The sequence below is a fragment of the Apus apus genome, chromosome 4 (genome assembly GCF_020740795.1).
Source record: "Apus apus isolate bApuApu2 chromosome 4, bApuApu2.pri.cur, whole genome shotgun sequence".
Classification (NCBI taxonomy): Eukaryota; Metazoa; Chordata; class Aves; order Apodiformes; family Apodidae; genus Apus; species Apus apus.
The window spans coordinates 20,674,164-20,693,387 of NC_067285.1; the positions used below are offsets into that span (position 1 = coordinate 20,674,164).

Sequence of the window (19,224 nt, forward strand, 5' to 3'; positions counted from 1 at the left end):
CAGGTACCTGTGCTGGTGCAAGCTGTAAAAGAGGCCACCTGCCCAGTTACTCCATCACTAGAAGATGTTCTTGAAAACCATTCAGGATCATGAAAATGACAGATTATAATTTGTGTTAATTGCAATGATAACAAAATCCCTAGAGAAGGAACTTAACACAGTAAGTGTTCTTATGTTGTGAACCTTCATGTTGTAATGTCTTTTCTCTTAGGTGCAGACAAGAGTTTATATTATCATGAAATGTAAACTAGATGGCGAAGTGAAAACTGAAGTTGCATTCTCTCCAGAGAACTCATCCTCTGTGCGTGTGCTGGCTAAGGTGGAGAATGAGTACACAATCTCTGTGGAGGCTCCAAGTAAGATGGGCTGAGATTTTCACCCTCTCCTGGCCCCTTGCTTCCTTTCTGTCTCAGCCTGCCTTTCCTGAAAAGTGCAAGAGGGAAAAGGGTAAAGGTTACAATGGAAGAAAACTTGAGGCCAGGAAATCTTGAACTTGCATTCTCATCTGTGATACTTTTGTGATGAGGAGCTGAGGTAGACTGCTGCCTGGGGACTCTGTTTTCCCCTCAGCAGTAGCAGGGTTGAAGTGTGGAAACACCCCACTGGGAGTTCTGAGAGCATATTGCAGCTTGTAAAGCCCTTTGATCTTGACTGCCTCTTGTAACCACCACCACGTTAGTATTGGCAGGGCACCAAGAGAAGCTAAGTGCCAGTAAATAATTGCATGACTATAACACCATGTATCTAATGCATGAGGATCTCACTGAGACCAAAGCTGATCTATTTATCCTGTCTTGCCTTTTTATTTAGATGTTTTCTGTCACTCTAGATATTTACATTTATAAAACATAGGTTGTCTAAACTTTAGGTTCATTAAACCTTAGGGTCAATTTTGGAGCCTTACAGATCAATAGTAGTTTCCCAGTGTGATTTTATATAATCTACTTTGGTCTGTCCTCTTTGAAGAGTAACCATGCCAGCTCTGTGAATAGAGACCAATAGTCATTATAGCAACTCCTGTAAAAGTCATTGAGGAGGATTGATTTAAAGGTGACCTCACCCGCATAAAAGTGTTCAACTTAATCTGTTTTAAATCAAGAGTTATAAGATAAACATGGACCTGGAAACTAATTTGCACTTTGAATTATAAACATGACCTTCACATTGATGGAGAGTATGACTATGTAAGTCCTGTAGTTTCTAGCAGCAAGATAAGTATTTTTAAATTCCTTTCACGTTTCACTATTTTTCACCAGTTCCTGAGTTGTTAACAGCCAAACATATATATATACACACATACATATACATATACACATATATATACATACAGATGTATACATATATATAGGGAAAGACTGATTTCAGTGGGATTCAAAATAGTTGTGTTTCAAGAGAAAATTCAGACCTATGAGTGCATACTGGACAAAACATCAAGAAGCTCCCAAGGTGCAAGTAGGAAAAATCCTGTTAATGGGTAAAGTTTCAAAGCTGAAACCCTTTAATTTATTTTGTTCAGAGACTAGTGGGGGTTGCAAAATCCCTAGTGGCTCTTCTGATTTCTCTCCCCTTCTTCCCCAGCTCTCATGTTGTATGGCACAGTTTAGAGACTGCTCCAGAGAAAGCCAGGGGTGGAGAAATATGAGGCTTTCTAGTTTGAGGTGGTGCACTGTTAACATTAGTAGTCCAGACTACTGTTAGCAGAGGACCTAGCATATCTCAAGGGGTGTTCATTGACATAGCTATGAAGATGGTAGTTCCAAAGTACTTCCCTGCCTAGTGTTCAGACCAACTTTTTTTTTTTTTCCCACGACTCTTCATGAATTCAATACAACAGAAACTGTTTTGGTATCCAGCTGGCAATATCTTCATACTTCTCCTATCCTTGGGGTATTTGATGCAGACTCATTCCCATTGCTTGTTTTTAACAGTGATTTCTTCTTTCTTTTCAAAGATTTAACCTCTGGGACAGTGCCTGTGCAGATATATTCAGGGGATTTGATAGTGGGAGAGACAAGCATCACCTATCATACTGACATGGAGGAAATCAGCAGTCTGTTGGCTAATGCAGCAAACCCAGTACAGTTCATGTGCCAGGTAAGGACTCTAGCAAACAGCTGCTTTGGAAACCCACTCTTTCAGAGGCTGGACAAGTGGACATAAGCAAAAGAGGCTGCCATGAAGTAACTCTTTAGAAATGAAGGAATGCAAGGTTATTTAGGGATTTTCACACATCCTGTTTTAGTGAAAGCATGAGTGCCTGTCTCTGGAGCAAAAGCTTGGCTCAAGTGACTCATGCTATCCAACTAACAAAAAAAATGCAGTCAACATGCACATTTAGACCTTGACGACTTGAAAAGATTGGGATGATAGAACTTGATATAACAAAGTATATCAAGTATATAATAAAAAAATAAACTGTTTGAAAATTTGTACCTAAGTGTTCTTGGAAAAGATGTGAAAAGGTAGCAAAGATTCATAAAAGCTGAATTAAGTAGAGTTTGTTCTTAGCACTTATTTCTTTAAAGCCATTTCTCAGTTCTAATATCATATTTTGCAGAGTTGGTGTACCCAAACCCTGCTAGAAGGGGTAAAGCTTGCACAAGCAAGTTCTCCAGATGTGGTGCTGTTGCTGCCTGCATGTCACTGATCAGCCATGTAGCAGAAGCCAACAAGAGTAGTGTTGTTAGTCACCAGAATACTTGGGGCAGGGGAGACTCTTTTCCCCTCTCTTTTTAGCAAGTTGTGGAGTGGTTGTGGTGGGTTGTGCCTCTATTTAGGGAACAGGCATGCTTTCCAGTCTTTGGTTAAGAACCAGTCCAGAAGTAAACCCAGAGGATACACCAGAGTGATTAAAAATGAACTAGTTCATACTTAGAGCAGGGAGTGACATTTCATTGGGACAGTTTCAGAAGTAAGGTTATACCTGTCAAAAAAGCAGGAAGTAAGTTTTCTGTGCTTCTAATTGAATGAGTGACTTTCTCATTCTATTCTGTCTCATTGAGGAGTGTACAGTCCTCATCTGCTCAGATTAGTGATACTTGTTTCTGGACCAAGAACCTATTAATATTCTTTGCTTGACCTGAACATTGCTACCTTCAGTGTTTATGCCTACTGTTTTCTGATATGTGCTCAATAAATAAACACCTTTTAGGTCTCACCTTAACTGAATCTCCACACTCCACCAAACAAAATCACTTTACATTTATCTCTAGGCCTTTAAAATTGTGCCATACAGCATAGAAGCACTGGACAAACTGTTGACTGAGTCACTCAAGAAGAACATTCCTGCCAGTGGCTTACATCTGTTTGGAATCAACCAGCTGGAAGAAGAAGATATGACAACAAGTAAGTTGATTTTTTTTTTTTTTTTCATCTGTATGAGTTTCTTTACCTTGAAGCTCCTTAACGTTGCAGTGTGTGGTATATGCACAGGCTGTCTCCAAAATCTTGGATCTCAGCCAGGAAGCTAGATTTCTGACAATGCCTACAGAAGGGGGATTGCTATTTGGATTGGGTGACCCTATCTTTTTAAACATGAATCAGTCTCACTTTGTTGCACTGTGACAGATGCAGCTATGTAGACAGTTTCAAACACAACCGAAGTGAAAAGCCGATGCTCTTCAAAATGTCTCCCATATTTTCTCCTTTGTTCTTCTCCCAGTCCCATGTGGCATTTCTCTCCAGCCCAGTCCTTTTCCCCCAACCCTATGACTGGGCTCTGAGGAGCACAGTGGGTACTCAGCAGTTGGAATGGTGTGCCACCATGAGACGACTGCCTTACAGCAGCTCGATCCTACTGAAATGATGGTCTAAGAAGTCCTTGCAGACCTATGATCCTACATACATTAAGCTGTTACAGTGCCAGATTCCCTAGTAAAACTCATAGAACTTAGGCCTGGAGATGTGCTATACACCTCCGTTAATTTGTGCAGAGCTAGCTCCATTTTGATACTCTATATATACTTTTCAGGGCTTTTACATCTGCTTTGGTGTCTGTGGTAGGAATTTTGTTTCTCACCTACTGGCTCTATTGCTGCTAGAGAGAATCTTGGATTCTAACAGGTTCCTCTTCTCACAGATCAGAGGGATGAGGAGTTGCCAACACTGCTTCACTTTTCTGCAAGATATGGGCTGAAGAACCTCACTGCCTTGCTGCTCACATGCCCTGGAGCTCTGCAGGCCTACAGTGTAGCCAACAAATATGGCCACTATCCAAACACCATAGCAGAAAAGCATGGTTTTAAGGACCTCCGCCAATTCATTGATGAATACGTGGTAAGAACAAGCAGCAGTCTTTCTGCATTGTCCCACAGCAGGTGTGGGCACTGACACCAAACTTAGCACTTAATGTTGTTGGAGTGATGGGGTAATGAAGGGTGCAATGTGGTGTGGTAGGGTGTAGAAGACAGACATCCAGCCGCATGGAAAGCTTCCAGGCTGGAGGGCTGGGTGCATCTCTGAAGCTGGGGAAGTATTTGCACAGAGTAAATGGAAGCAGAGACTGCCATGCTAGGCTTCCTTGTCGTTCATCTGTATAAATGAAGTTTCTGCAGGGATTTGGTTGGTGCCTGGTGTACTCTTCTAACCTGTGATCTTGGGAAAACTGCAGCCTCTTCATCCTACTTAATTTAGGGAGAGTATGTTTGGAAAGGTACAATCTGAGGTGCTCTCTGATTAGTCATAGTACAGTCTGGATTGCTTATTAGCTTGTTGACAGCTGATCTGTGTAGTCTGCCTGCTCCACTTGAAATCCATTTCTTCCTGTGCTAGGATAGCTGTGCATTCCCTATTTGTTCTCTCTGGGAGCCCAATTCACAATTCAGTTCTCTTCGAGCTAACCCCATCCCCAGAAAGCAGCACTTTGACTTTTCTAGATTATGACATGACTCCAGCTGCACTTGTTTCTGGAGTGCTTTGGTGTGCATGTGGCTTATTCTTTCTTTTCCATTTGAGTTGTTTCCAGCCTGTATGCTTCAAAATAACAATCAGCTCCTTGACTTGGATCTACATGAATTCTTGAGTAGATTTTGTTTGCCTTTGCTCTCATTTAAAGAACAGTGTGTAAATGTCCTAACAGTTGTTTGAATGGGATCTGCCAGCCTTAGTGTGGTTCTGGCAGCCAACCACAGTGGTGTTTAAGCCCTATGTAGGAGGTATGGGTGGCTCTGAGACTCAGGACTTGCTTCTTAACACGCATGTGAATTTAGGGTTATATGTTAGAGCTAAATAAAGGTGATTTCCTGTGAGATCAGGAGGGCTGCAGAAACTGTAAATTGTGAGATTAAAATTTTTGCATTGAGGTAATTGAGACATGCTTAAGAAGTCCTTCCAACCTGTTACTGCAGTATTGTGCTTCTCCCTTGTCCTCCTCTCCACCAACACAATGACAGAGCTGTGTTAAGAGTAGGTCCTGCATACTGACCATCAAACTTTGTGGAATTTAGTACGAGAGCTCTCAAGTTATCTGTGCCAGTGTGTCCAGTGCAAGGTAGTGACTAGAAGCAATACTGGTATGGTTATTTGAAAATACCAGTAAACCCCTTTACTCACCCAATTTTCTATCTGGCAAAAGTTCCCCTGCACCTCCCTAAAGCATTGCATGAGCTTACCTGCCATTTTGACTGTGGAGGGGAGTATGTGTAGATGGTTTTGACACATGTGCCGTGTGGATTGAAGGCCCACAAGGTGGCAGTTGTGGATGGAAAAATATCTTTTAGTACTGTAACCAGTTAAGATGGCTGTGCTTGTGACACAGTTGGAACTTAGGGGGGAGACTGGGATGAAGCTTTAAATTTTGGTCCCGTGCATGGTTTGGTGAAGATCTGCACTGCCCTCCTTCATCCCCCCAGCCCATGTTGCGAATACATGAGAAAGGGTTCTGCTGTCCTGTGAACTGAAAGTTGCCTGTATTACATAAACAGCTGCCTGCTGTGAGGTTTCCTGTTAATCTCACAGAAAAGGGTCTGTGTACTCCCACTTTGGGTGTTACTTGCTACTGCTAATGCCAAGAAAATGAAACTGAGTCTACACCAGAGTTAAAACCTTGCTTTCTTGTAAGTGCTCTGCATGTGGCAAGCCTTACCCCTTATGGTCAGCTACGCTTACCCCAAAATAGGCTTTGACAACATTTTGTTTTTTCTTGCCCTCCTTCCTCTCCAGGAAACTGCAGATATGCTGAAGAGTCACATTAAGGAAGAGCTGATGCAAGGCGAGGAGGATGAAGCTGTTTATGAATCCATGGCTCATCTGTCCACTGATCTGTTAATGAAATGCTCCTTGAATCCTGGCTCCGATGAGGAACTTTATGAATCCATGGCTGGATTTGTCCCTGGTGCCCCAGAAGATCTCTGTATGTATATTCATAGAATTACAAAACTATAGGATGGTACCTCTAAACTCATCTAGTCCAATCTTTTTGCAATGAGCAGAGACATCTTCAACTAGATTAGGGAGCTCAGAGCCCCCGTCCAAGTGGCCTAAGCTGATCCATCTCTCATATGTAGTAGCAGCCGGTTGAGTTTCAGAGTAAGGGCTGGTTAAAGCTTTTCTGCTCTTACCACAAGGAAACCATGCTCTAGTTCTGATGTTGACTGGCTGATAAAATTGCTCTCAATCTTTCTTTGACTGGCATTGTACAAGATCAAGAGGTGTTTCCTCAGTGCTTTGTGGGCTCCCTGAACCCTAGGCAAATTAATTAGCATTTGGAAGAGATCAAATTTTTTACCTGCTTCTCCTTCCTGAGATCCAGGGAGTTAGAGACTCTCTGACTTACAGACACTGGTGGAATAGAACACTATGTTAATTTAGGAGTTTACTGACAGCTGGGAAACTGAAAAAGCTTGAGAGCAAAAGAAAGTGAACATCTAGAAATAAGTGTACTGAGAAGATTATAATAGAAAAATCATTATTCTAATCCACTCTAAAAATAGAACTAATTCTGATCCACTTGGTTTCTTGCTGAAAATATAGAGCTAATTCTGATAAATATGCAGATGTTTAACTTCTTCACCAGCCATTAATATTCAGTGAGGCCAATTGCAAAGATCAAGTTAAGTACCTGTGTTGAGTAATTGTAATTTTGCTGTTCTTACTTATCTGCCTATTTGGTGTGTCTTCCTCCCACTGATACATTTTGATTCCCATGATGAGCAGAGAATGTAACTTATTATAGTTGAAATACCTGCTTAAGGACTTGTAGTGTTTCTGCAGGTTTAAGTGTGCTGCTTCCTCAAGGGAAAATCTTTTTTCTTCTTCCCTGCTGAAGATCCCTCAGTCTGCTCAGTTGCTTTTGTGTGTGTCCCCTTGCCTATCTCTGTCGAACAAGCCACATTAAGTTAATCAGTTCAAGCACTCCGGTTTTCCTGCCATCACTTACTCTGACAGATCTTAGGGGAGGGAGTTTGGGTGGTGTTTTGGATGGATACACAAAACTCAGCCTGCTTGGCTGACAGGCATGGAGATGAAGAGCTAGGTAAGGTTGCCATGGGATGGAAAATGTGCATTTGAAGCCGAAGTCAGGCTACTTTCCTGAAGCCCTCTCAGTGACAAAGGGGTCCAGCAGGCATATGTCCTTTAGGGGAAACTTCTGCAAGCACAGCCATGTCAGCAGTGTGGCACAGGTCTCTGGGATTAGCCCCAGAAAGTTCTTCTGGTGTGCAAGTGAGCGGCAGGTATTTCAGGGCTAGTAGGACTAGAAAGGTAAAAGCCCAAGCTGTCTCTAAATACTTATGATTCCTTTACTGAAAAGCAGAGCTGCATGAGTCTGTTTTAAAATGTTTTCCTCATTGGTGAGATGCTGTCTATGGCTTATCTGGAATACTTCAGCAAGGAATGTGTTTCCTCTTCTGGAGTTCTCCTAATGGTATTGCTTCTGCACACAAATCTGTTACCTTCCACTCATGAGTTTTTTACTGAAAATATCTGTTTTCCTTAAGCAGTCTGTTTGCCTGAACAATATTTACAGCTTGTCTAAAAAAGTGTTTGAAGTCTGCCTGTATTGTAACAGGTAAAGTTAAAGTGGCACAATGCTCAACACTTAGATTAGTTTTCTCAAAGTGAAGGTGTTTAATATTATTTAGAATACCACCACACAGGCAAATCCTCACTGAAATTATTTGGAGTGCTGGCTGAGTTAGAACTGCCATCACAAATAATGGTTTCAGACTTTTGTACTGACTTGAAGGTTTGTGAGGATGAAAAACTCCCTAGGGAATCACAATCAACTTCTACTGAGGTACTTTCTCCAGGTTCAGAGTTGCCCTTATGTGAATAGTTATGGCTGTGGTGTAGAGGACAATACCTGGCCTACTTTAAGAGTAGCCATATTGTGGCAGCATGCCCATTTGTTGTGTGCTTCCACCACATTTTTTCTAGAGATTGATCAAAGGAAGGTTAGATACCACAGGGTCAATTTGTCTGGCAGGAATTGGTTTGAGAGTAAGGTAACACAGGACTGGAATAATTGTAATGAGTTAAAAGTAGCAGCAAATACTTGAACACCAGGGTGTTCTGTTAGTTCTTTTGTTCATTGTCCCACTTCAGATTTTTCAGTGCATTTTTATGTGTTGTTTCTTTTTTCTCTCTGCATTTGGCCCTAGTGAAACATTTACAGAGAAACTGCAGAAGGTGTGCAAGGGCCAAATTTTGCTTAAAATGATGCTGCATGAGAGTTACAGCTGTGAGTTGTTACTTGTCCCTTTAAATGTTAAGATAAATGATGGAATTTTAAAAAGTGGAAAAAGTTTTGTTCACCTACAGATGACTGCCTCCCTTTCTACTGGAGAAGAGTGTTCTTTCCCAGGCAGGTCTTAATGGCCCAAGCAGTGTAGATCATAAAGGACTCCTAAGCAAATCAGTGGGAACTTACTAATTCCTGCTGTTACCTTGTTTGCTGTTCTTTGATGAAATTTAATTGCGTCATTGAATTTTTATTGTTAATCTACTTGTTCACATTTCAGAAGAGCGCTTCCCTCGTATTACACTTTAATACCTGTAAAGTCAAACAATTTTCCAGAACATGCTCCAGGTTGGTGCAGGTTGTGGGTCATTTAGTGGAGTCACTCACACTGTAATGAACAGCAGCTGAATAGCAAAAAGGGATAGTTATCTCCATCATATCAATCTGGTTGTATGAACTACAGCATCAGATAAAGTGTTTTGGTTTTTCTGCTTTCCTTTCACCAGCACTTCTACTGTTTTCTGCAAAACAGTATTTTGAGTAGGCTAGAGTTGTGTGCAGGAGGGGCTCAAGAGCAAGTACTCTTGAAAGTGCTGAAAACCTACTCAACTTGCATAAACATGAAACTGCTTGTTTTGTGTGTTATTATGCTATTGGTCAAAGAGACTATTTTCTCTGTCCAAAGTTAGGCAGTGGCCAAGGGCTGGTGGAAACAAGTCTGGACTTCAGCATTGTTTCCATATCTGTTAATTGTGTGGACACTCAGATCCTAGATAGTGTGAGTTTCATGCAGAGATTTAATCTTTTATTTTAGAGTTTCAACTGACTGAAATCTGTTGTCCTGTGATTTGCAGACCTCCAATACCTAAAGAATAGATGTTAATTCACATAGGAACAAGTTGTGATGCCCTTATTCTTGCCCTCTCTTGCACATCCTCTCCCTCCTCCATAATTTTTATTCTCTTGAGACCAAGCTTTCAATACTGTCTTAATTGAATTTTTTTTTTCCTTAGTTAATGCAAGAAACAGCAGCCTCCTTGTCATCCTGGAGCAAACTGAGAGAACCGTGCACAAGAATATAACTGCTTATAAAGTTCTGAGTTGTAATTTATGCTAACATTGGAGCCTTTGTCTTGCATAACAAAGGTCTCTGTAAAGAGGTAGCTTGCTTCATATCCAGGCATACCCAGCATCCAGTGTTTGCAAATGTTTAGAGGGAGAAGGAAGTTATTGCTTGCTAAGGGGTCCCTACACATGGGTAATTTAGTTGATGTGAAGGGACTGTAGGTCATAACTCATCTTCTGTATGTCTGTTTACAGATTGGTTGAGCTCCATTCTGAAGCCTTAAACTCTGCAAAGGGAAACTGAAAATCTTTCAATAAATATCTTTTAGCTACTAAATTCTGATATCTAGGAACTACTTAACTCTTCCTACTAGCGCTTCAGACCAACTTTGCTCAATAGTCTCAGGAAAATCTGAGGACCTTTCCTGTGATACCCAAAGTTCGAGTATGTCACCTTCTTGTCACTTCTGGCTTGCTAGCCTGTTTTTGCAGTGAGTGGAACAAAAAGTGTCACTGATGAAGTTAAGAAGTTCTTTTCAATTTTGTTTCATGAGTGAGGTGTTAAGTCTCATGAATATGCAAGACAGGCCCTTGCGCAAGAGCTTAACATGGTGGCAATCACATCTTCAAAGCAGTACTAATCAGTTGCTGAATTTAATGACATTGACTATATGATCTAAAACAAACCCTGCAGTGTTCTGTTGCATTGCTGGTTTAGTGATCCTGAAGAGCACAGCCAAAACTGGGAAGATACTGTTCCCTCCACAGAGAATTAAATGAACTTTTTTCACAATATGCCTCAACAATTAACTTATACCAGTGAGCTTCAACAATTAATTTATATCATTCACTTGTAATATCATTAGGAGCATGGTTACCTAATATTTTATACTAATTTTAGGATTAGTTTTAGGGTTACAATGAGATTGACCCTTTTTAAAAAATTAGAATGCTTCATATCAAACCACTGACATTACAAAGTATCTTACTGTTTCCTGCCACTCCTTTCTCAATACTAAATTATCATGACTCTCTAAACACTTCCCAGTCCAACTAATTAACCCAGCTGTTTTGGCTTTTATCCAGTAAACAAAACAAATGCTATCTTGTGTGTTGTAGGCATATTGACCTTAATGTCTTGTTTTGCCAAGTCACGGAGTTTCCAATCCACGTGGCCTCTCAGGAGGACTGTGCAGAGGCCAAAACCTTACCTGGCCAACACACTCTCAGTAACAGCAAATTCTCAGTGCCTGCTTGGAGCCTTGTCAGAACTTCTCAATCAGCAGTGTTTGTCACCCTTGAGAATACGCATCAGGCAAACATTTCTGCTACATGGACTGAACATGGCAACTTAGGAGCCTTTTTTTTTTTTTAGGCGAATGTCTGGTCAGTTGCCTGGTTTCCTTGTTGATTTTCACCTTAAGCCAAAGGTCCAGTCAGAAATATCACATCATTCTGTTCTGTTCCATTCATCCATGTGTTCAAGGGCACAATCAACAGGTTCATCTTTCTGATTTTTTTTCCAGATGTAGAGATGCTTCAGTCCAAACCAGACACTCCAGGTGCTGGAGATGAAGTTTCTCTAACTACAAAAGACTCAATGCTCCGCAAGTTTTTAGAAGGTGAGAGCTATTTGGAGAGGGGGATGGCAACACCACAGTTAAAGCAGTTAAAGGGAACTTGAGATTTCTCCTTGATCTGCTAAGGATAGGAGGTCAACCATGCTGTTTGACATGGACAGCTTTGTCTCGGTGGGGATGAACTAGCACAACAGAAAAAGTAGCTTGTGAGGTGATTTCACAAATGTGGTTAGTTTCTAATAAAAAAAGGGTGATTTCTAGTTTCGGTCCCTGTCTGCCAGCGAGTGCAAGCACACAGCTGGTATTTATTCAGGAACAGCTGTCTTTTCATTATCTTAGTGATGGAAATTAATTCTGGTGTCCTTATGTGGATTCAGCCTCCCCTCATGGGCAGAGGCAGAGTATTAGGTAGAGCAGCACAAGCTAGTGATGAATTTTAATGTAGATGCTTTATTCAGAAGCCCATCCACTGAAAACTGCAGCCTGAAAAGAGGAAAATATCTGCTGGCTCCTCAACCTGATTTATGCTCTGCCTTTTCAGTGCTCCCTCTGCCTTCCTGACCAATGCCAGACCATAGCTCCATGCTATCCCCACTGAGCACAATCATGTTATCCAAGCATTTTCCTGACCCACCAGGTTTCATGAGATACAGACTCACTTTTTGTGGGTGGCCTAGCTGGAGTCAGAGCAGGACAAAGTCTGGGGCTCTTAACATCTTGTTTTATTTTCCCTGCCAACACTGATGCTCTGGCAGTCCCATGGCATTGATTCAACTAGCTGTTACAACATCACTAAAGCAAAGTCAATCCAGGGGCCAAGGTGTTCACTTGTGACTTGGTAAATGAGTAGGGAGTTAGTCCAGGGGCTCTTAAGTATTTTTGCTAGCAAGCTGGGCTTGTAACTGTTATAATGTTAATTAACTGGAATTAATTGAACTAACTGTTCCTTGAGTTTTTAAAAACAGTTATGAGACTTTCCACTATGGTTTCTTCACAAAAACAGATGGTACACGCTTAGTGGCAAACACTTACATGCAGTTACTAGATGTTAATGACATTATTAAGTCCTGTCTTGAAATGCTTTGGCACTTAGTCACTGCAACACTAGATTTTTTTTTTTCCTGTGAAATGGCCAGCTTGGTAAGATTGTAGTACATAGTGAGTCTGGAGAGACCCAGTATCCAGTGACGTGGCCAGGTTGTTTTTCTTACAAACTCTGCTTTGTTGTAGGTGGTAGCACAGATGTGCCATATTCAGAGGAAGGAGATTACCAGACTTATGGTGAAGACGTGTACTACTCAGTGGAAAAAGACACTTTTCCACAGGAAATGGCTAGCAGACCCCCAGTTCCTGTTCCAAGACCAGAATCCAGCTCTCCACAGCCAGACAATGAACTATACATCTCCAAAAGTGAGTTGGGTACCAGGGCCGAAACCGTAGACTAGTCAACTGTAGAATGGCCTTGACATGGGTTCCAGTTGCCAAATAAACACCCAAGATAAGACCCCTGGATTATTTGGACCTGGGATACCTTTGGGATCCAATTTCAGATTTGTTTTTCACCTTTTGCCTACTATGAAAACGTGGATGTGTTGTATCCAGACGTCTTGGCCTGAGCTTACTCTTAATGAAAGCAATAGGATGACAGAGTACCCCCAAATTATATAAATAAATCCAACTACATAGGAAAGATCCTGATATTGTGACACAAGCTAATAAAATTAGACACTTCTGCTCTGTAATGTTATAATTGGTTCAATATCATTTGTACAGGACATGATTCTACACCTCAATACCTCCCTCTGAGGTTGGGGTTTAATTGAAGAAGATCGTGCCTCTTTTTTGCTAGGCAGTATTGGAAATCTTGGTCATATTTCACAAACATTCCAACAAGAACTGCAGTAAAGTGTGGAAGAGTAATTTCAGTGACTCCTTCCCCCCACAACAGGAATGTGGGGAAAGCATGTCTTAATTTTTTTAGAGGTGGCTGAACTAAATTCTTGAGGTCAAAAGAAGGAGGGAGTTCTACTGTACAACTCATTGTCTGGTTTTCTTCAATGGACCTAGTAGGGTAACAGAAGCTGTAATGCTGTGCAGAATTGTGTGTACTTCCCGTACTTGTTATTTCTTTATTCATAAAATGCATTTCAGTATCTAAAGACTGCTTGTTTTACAGTTTTTGCACAGAAAGCTCAAAGACCTGAGAACCTTTATGTCCCCAGAGGAAGGGTTAAGAAAGGTAAGTCAGAAGTTCACCCTGAACATCATCTCTGTGAACCAAAAGAAAATCTGCTGAGATAGCTTAATTTGTGTGAAATTTGTCTTTTTTTACAATAGGTCCTGTATGAATGACCCAAGCTTTTTGACCTTATGTGACACTGGAAACTTTTTATAACTGCAGAGTGTGAGGGGGTACCCTTTCCTCACATACAGTACATATCCCATCTTGCAGTTTATCCTCAGTCAGGATAATGATGGTTGCTGAAGTCCTTTTTATGTTGTGACCCGTATTACTTCATGGAGTCATTGTTCCACTTTTGATCTTCTGGATATAGCCACTGCCTGTTGATCATTATTTCCTGAGATTTAACCTTTACTGAACTGCTTACCATTGATCTCTGCACTTCCAAAACTGTGCCCATATTCTTCAACCTGTTACCGTGTGCAGTATCAGGAACCACATCTGAGCTTTTATCTTGTGTTGGGAACTCCTCTCTACATTGTAAATGAGTTCCAAAGAGCCAGCATCAGAGGGTTGAGGTACTACCTTTCTGTTTCTGGAGTTACACTGTTCAGATTACCCAGGATGAGACCAGCTTTGTGACTGCCAAGGTGAAAGCTGTTTTCTTGGATTGCTGAGGAGAGAGAGATTTCTGCAGTGAAAAAGCATTTTAAGGAGTACATTTTGTGCTTCACTTAAATTGTTTTTAAGAACAGAGTTTAATTCTGGAATGTATTTGCATACAAGACTACCTCTCAGCTGGGCTTTTAGCCCTGACAAATAGCAGGATGGCATAAGGACAAAACACGCTTCTGGTTAGGGAAACACGCAGTCTGTAATACAGATTTTTTTTTTTTGCATCTCTGCGATATCAAGGTTGTTTGACTTGGTATTCAGTGACAAGCACAGATGCCACAAGTTCATTAGTTTTTTTGTGTGTGTTGTTCTCTCTTCAGAGACAATAGTCAGACCTGTAAGGGACCTGTCTCAATCAAGCATATATGATCCATTTGCTGGAATGAAAACCCCAGGTCAACGACAGCTGATTACATTACAGGAGCAAGTGAAAATAGGAATACTCACTGTTGATGAAGCTGTACTTCATTTTAAGGAGTGGCAACTGAACCAGAAAAAGAGATCAGAATCATTTCGGTTCCAGCAGGTATGGGCTCATTTCACTGCTTAAGAAATACAGCTGTCTCTGTAGGTATATATTAGAAGCTGTTTAGTGTGGGTACATTTGTTTCCTGGTTGGAACAGGAAGACTGTCAATACAGCCCTCCAGCTAGCAAACTTCTCTTCTGACGTGGAGTTGCTTTTCCCATGCAGCAGCAAACAGCTAGCTGTTTTTACAGATCTGTTTGTCTTGCAGTAGTATTGGTAATTTTTGGAGATCTGTATGCTAGAAACTAGGCTAAGTGCAATTGTCTAAATTACCTTTCTAGCATCTAGCTAGGTCATCTAGCATGTACTTGTCGGCAGGGGACTTCTGTGGTGAACATTTAGCTTGCCAATTCTCATCCATTTCAGATCAGTGAACACTCAGTGTCCCAGATGGTGTATTTGCTTTAAAGTCCTGTCTTGTAGATGGTCTTATCCCTCCCTGGGTGTTTGACTTCAGGACTAACTGTTCTTTGCAGCTGGACAAGGTCTAACAATAGTCATTAGTGGAAGCACAGTATTTGGGTGGCTTAGCTGAATGAGGGGGTCATTATGTTTGCAGCAGAAACATAATGACTGGTGGAACTAGCAGTCATAGTTTCAAATTCCCATTCTCAAGTTAGAATGGGGCTCCCTCTTTAAAACCATTGCCTTCTTCTTTTGAACCCTTTTGTTCACGCTGCGACAGTCTGCTCTCACAATTGGTGCTGGTCGCTGCTGTGTGACACTGTTTTGGGAGCTGCCAGAACAAAGCCAAGACTTTTCTTCTCCTCATTCTCACTTGGAAGGGTCTTCTCTACCCAGAAACAGTCAGAGGAATCCCTTCTTCTGTCAATAAAGAACATAGTGCTACTTCAGTAGATGTCTGTAGCAGCAGTGAAGTGGCATGCTTTGGGCCCAATCCCATGAGCGGCTTTTAAAGTTTCTGTTCCAGATCTTGCCTCATGGTACAGCAATTGCTCTTGTCTGCTTTTCCCCCTATTTAGGGGTTTAATTTTCCCTGCTGGAAAAGCTGTAGTCTTCTTTTTTTTTTTTTTTCCTCCCTACCTTTCCTTACTGTAAGGTGCAGTATGCTGCTATACAATGGTGAAGAGACTTTGCTCCCAGTCCCCCCCTTGCTTCAGTGGGGACATCCTGAATTATTTCTGAATTGTCCCTCAGACTGGGCAGCCTCTTCTGTCCCTGTAATAGGAATTACCTGCTCATTAGTACAGAAAGGACTGTGCAGTTATTTGATCATTGGTCTTCTTTCTGTGCCAGTGTCACAGTGGAAAGAGAAAATAGAGGGAGTTCTAAATGAGCTGTTTATCTGCCACTACCACTGAGTCTGTGACTTGACCTTAACATACACAATGAACATCTGAAAAACTTGGCTTCTGAAAGGCACACATGGGTTCTAAAGGCAATAGATTAAAACTTGTTGACATGGTTTGGACTTCAGCCTGGACAAGCAGGTTTTTGTTACAGCTTCGTTGCAAAGTTAAATGAAATATAATGGTATTGTTAGAAAGCTACTCATCCTCCTTTAACTAAAGCCCTGAAAAGAATGTCTTGTGATTTTTTTTTAGGAAAATCTGAAACGGCTGCGTGACAGCATAACCAGGAGGCAAATGGAGAAGCAGAAAAAAGACAGAAGTGCAGGTAACAGTCTCTGATTCTGACATTCTCTGGTAATCATACAGCTAACAATACTAATAGGCTCTTCAGGCACAAAAGTTTCCATGTGCATTGATTTATGTGGTATTTTAATATTCACATCCATGTGCCTGTTGGCTAAAACATTCATGCTTTACTTCTCAATTTCCCAGACTGCCGGGAAGATGCCCACATCTGTGGAGTGAGTCTTGATTCATTAATTTACAGTAATGATTTCCCTTACATGATGGTGTTTAACTTTGTTCTTGGGTGCAAAGCTGTCTCTCAGAGGCTATACTTGCAAAGCCTCTTCTGAGCTGTTACTCTTCCCTTTCAGATTTGGAAATTACAGTACCCATTCGACATTCTCATAATACTTTGGGGAAACCAGAATGTGGAATATATGAATACACCCCCAGGAAGAATGTTTTCCCACCAAAAAGGGAGTTAAAGCGAGGAGACTGGAAAACAGAAAGTACATCCAGCACAACAAGTAAGGAAATCTTGAGTGTTATCCTCTCTACAAGAAAGATGGATGGAAAACACTTCCCCAGCCTGAGTCTGGAGTCAGCTCAGGGAACAGGACTTCTGTTCCTGAATCCCAGTACTGACATGCCACCCCAACCCTGCACGTTCAAGGCTGGCTGTTGTCAAAACCACAAAAGCCAACTCCAGCTACATCAGGGTGTTTTGGCATCTTGTGTCTGCAGGGGGAGAACCTGAAAGCTGAGTGAAAGATTCCCTTGAGCCTTCTCAGGGAAGGCTTATCACCTGTGTTGAGTTCTTAAAAGTAAACGGCAGCTGCTTTCTTAGAAAAAAGGATGCTCCCTTGTTGTGACTCTCAGCAGGCAGTGTGTTCTTCTGGTCTGAAGGGCACAGATATATTGCAGACGGGGAACCAGTCTCTAAATGTTGTTTCCTTGAATGTTGCACATAAAGAACAGGATTTTTCTTTGGTAACTGTGGGACCTTTTGAGTGACTTGGACAGTCTGCACATTTTTACTGTCTTTGTTTTTTATTAGGTTTAGTTTGTTCAAATTAAATCCCTGCATTCTTGCTGTTACTGCAGACTGAGCAATTCTTGCAGAAATTACGATGATTTTGGTCCTCTGAAACAAAAAACTGAGTCCCAGTCAGTGTACTACCTCTGTGGCTCTTGGAAACATATAGCTGGCACACATCCAGAGTAGGTGCCAGAGGCAGTCAACTGAGCCAGTAACTTGCATCTAAGCAGTTGGAGAGAAATGCTCACTGTGTGCAGCTTGGCTCTCTTCCCCATGGCATGATTGTGAGAATAGACCCTAACACAGTATTTAGCACTCTTAAGTGCTACTGTTTGTACCAGCTAATAATAGAGGTACTAAGGCTAGGGAGGGACTGCATCTTAGGCAAAAATCTCTCTAGCCTCCATTTCAACGTAAAGATTTCCGGTATTGCACAGCCCTATAAAATAGTATATATGACTGAAACCAGCCATAGCAGTGTAGGTAGGGTATGTTTGTGCGTTGCTATCCCTTCAGGGATGGCATGACTGATAGCAGAAACATTCTCTACTCTGAGTCCCTGCAAGTTAAATGGGTTTGCATGGATGGTTGCTGAAAATTGTTTGGTAAAACTTTTAATTTTTAGCTCTGAAATAGACTAGGAAAGGTTCCCGTGATGAGTAAAGATTGTTGTGTAAGGGGAGGGCATGAACAGCTATTGGGAACAATAACCTCTCAAGTAGTCACTTATTCCAGGAATGAATGTGTGACCATGCACAGAGCCATCTACCTCCAAACAGTTGTTAAGGATATGGGGACAGATAATTTAAATATACCTAAATGTTGGGTGTGTAACCCTAGTGAAAATATTTAGCTGACTTGCCAGCTGATACTAGCACTGGATCCTTTCAGTTAGATTATAGTTTTAAGTATTTAACCAGAAGCCTGGACTTAAGGCAGAAATTTGCTAGAAAGAAAGCAAAACTGAATGGTCTGGCCCTGAAGCCTGTGTTGTATGAAATGCCATAGTTTGGATCCTAAACATGTGAGAAGTAACAGTGGAAATAAATCAATCTAAACAAGCAGTAAATGATGTGTGCAAGAGGCAAGCATGAGGTCAGGAGGAATCCTGAGATAGTGATTTACAGTTAAATTACCAGGAGCTAATAATCAGTTTGTTTTCTCTTGCTTACTCCAGGTAGTGCCAGCAACCGCTCCAGCACTCGGAGCATACTGAGTGTCAGCAGTGGCATGGAAGGGGACAGTGAGGTAAGCTCTCAGCTCTGCTACGTACTAGTCCACTGTTCTGAAGTACGTGGCTTTGTTTTCATGCAAAGCAAAAGGATCTCAGAGATGGCATTGCATTTGCAAAAATGGCGAAATGTAGCTGATGCTGCTGTAAAGCTGCCAAGAACCAAATTCTGCTGTTCTGTAACCCCTCTTCTTCATTTTGTAGGACAACGAAATCACAGAAGCAACTAGAAGCCGCAGTCCAGTTGCCCACCAAGCAGAGAGGCTGCCTTTCCCAGAAAGGCCTCCCAGAGTGCCTCCTCGAGGAGCAAGCAGGTAAAGCTAAAATGCAGCTCAAACATGAGCTTTCACTTTATCAATGTGGAAGGTTTGGGCAGGAAGCAAATGTGACTTTCAACAAAATCTACCAGACAACCAGTGGAAGTCTATGAAATACAGGCCTCAGAGGCTTACCGAAGTACATATGCTAATAAAATTATCCAACTGTTAAAATAATAAAGACTACAGTGTGTGTGCAGTAAGTTTTGTATGTTGGCTTGGCTCTGGCAAGAATATAGCTGGAATTTAGTTAGTTTGAAAAAAATGTGTTAAATATTTAGATCTCTTCCTGTTTCTCTTAATCTAATTTTCAGGAGAAAGCTATTGTAGCA

General features: G+C 41.4%; 1 protein-coding gene across 4 annotated transcripts in view; it reads left to right on the forward strand.

The window, feature by feature from the left end:
- PIK3AP1 (phosphoinositide-3-kinase adaptor protein 1) overlaps nucleotides 1–19,224 on the forward strand; it is a 45,492-nt gene that overhangs the window by 24,266 nt on the left and 2,002 nt on the right. For all 4 annotated transcript variants that reach the window (XM_051617011.1, XM_051617008.1, XM_051617010.1 and 1 more), the window contains 13 exons: nucleotides 212–356; nucleotides 1,952–2,094; nucleotides 3,213–3,345; nucleotides 4,079–4,275; nucleotides 6,160–6,349; nucleotides 11,269–11,364; nucleotides 12,553–12,732; nucleotides 13,499–13,561; nucleotides 14,500–14,705; nucleotides 16,273–16,345; nucleotides 16,677–16,832; nucleotides 18,522–18,592; nucleotides 18,780–18,889. In XM_051617011.1, coding sequence (XP_051472971.1) covers nucleotides 212–356; nucleotides 1,952–2,094; nucleotides 3,213–3,345; nucleotides 4,079–4,275; nucleotides 6,160–6,349; nucleotides 11,269–11,364; nucleotides 12,553–12,732; nucleotides 13,499–13,561; nucleotides 14,500–14,705; nucleotides 16,273–16,345; nucleotides 16,677–16,832; nucleotides 18,522–18,592; nucleotides 18,780–18,889 — 1,763 coding nt within the window. The remainder of the gene's footprint in view (nucleotides 1–211; nucleotides 357–1,951; nucleotides 2,095–3,212; nucleotides 3,346–4,078; nucleotides 4,276–6,159; nucleotides 6,350–11,268; nucleotides 11,365–12,552; nucleotides 12,733–13,498; nucleotides 13,562–14,499; nucleotides 14,706–16,272; nucleotides 16,346–16,676; nucleotides 16,833–18,521; nucleotides 18,593–18,779; nucleotides 18,890–19,224) is intronic.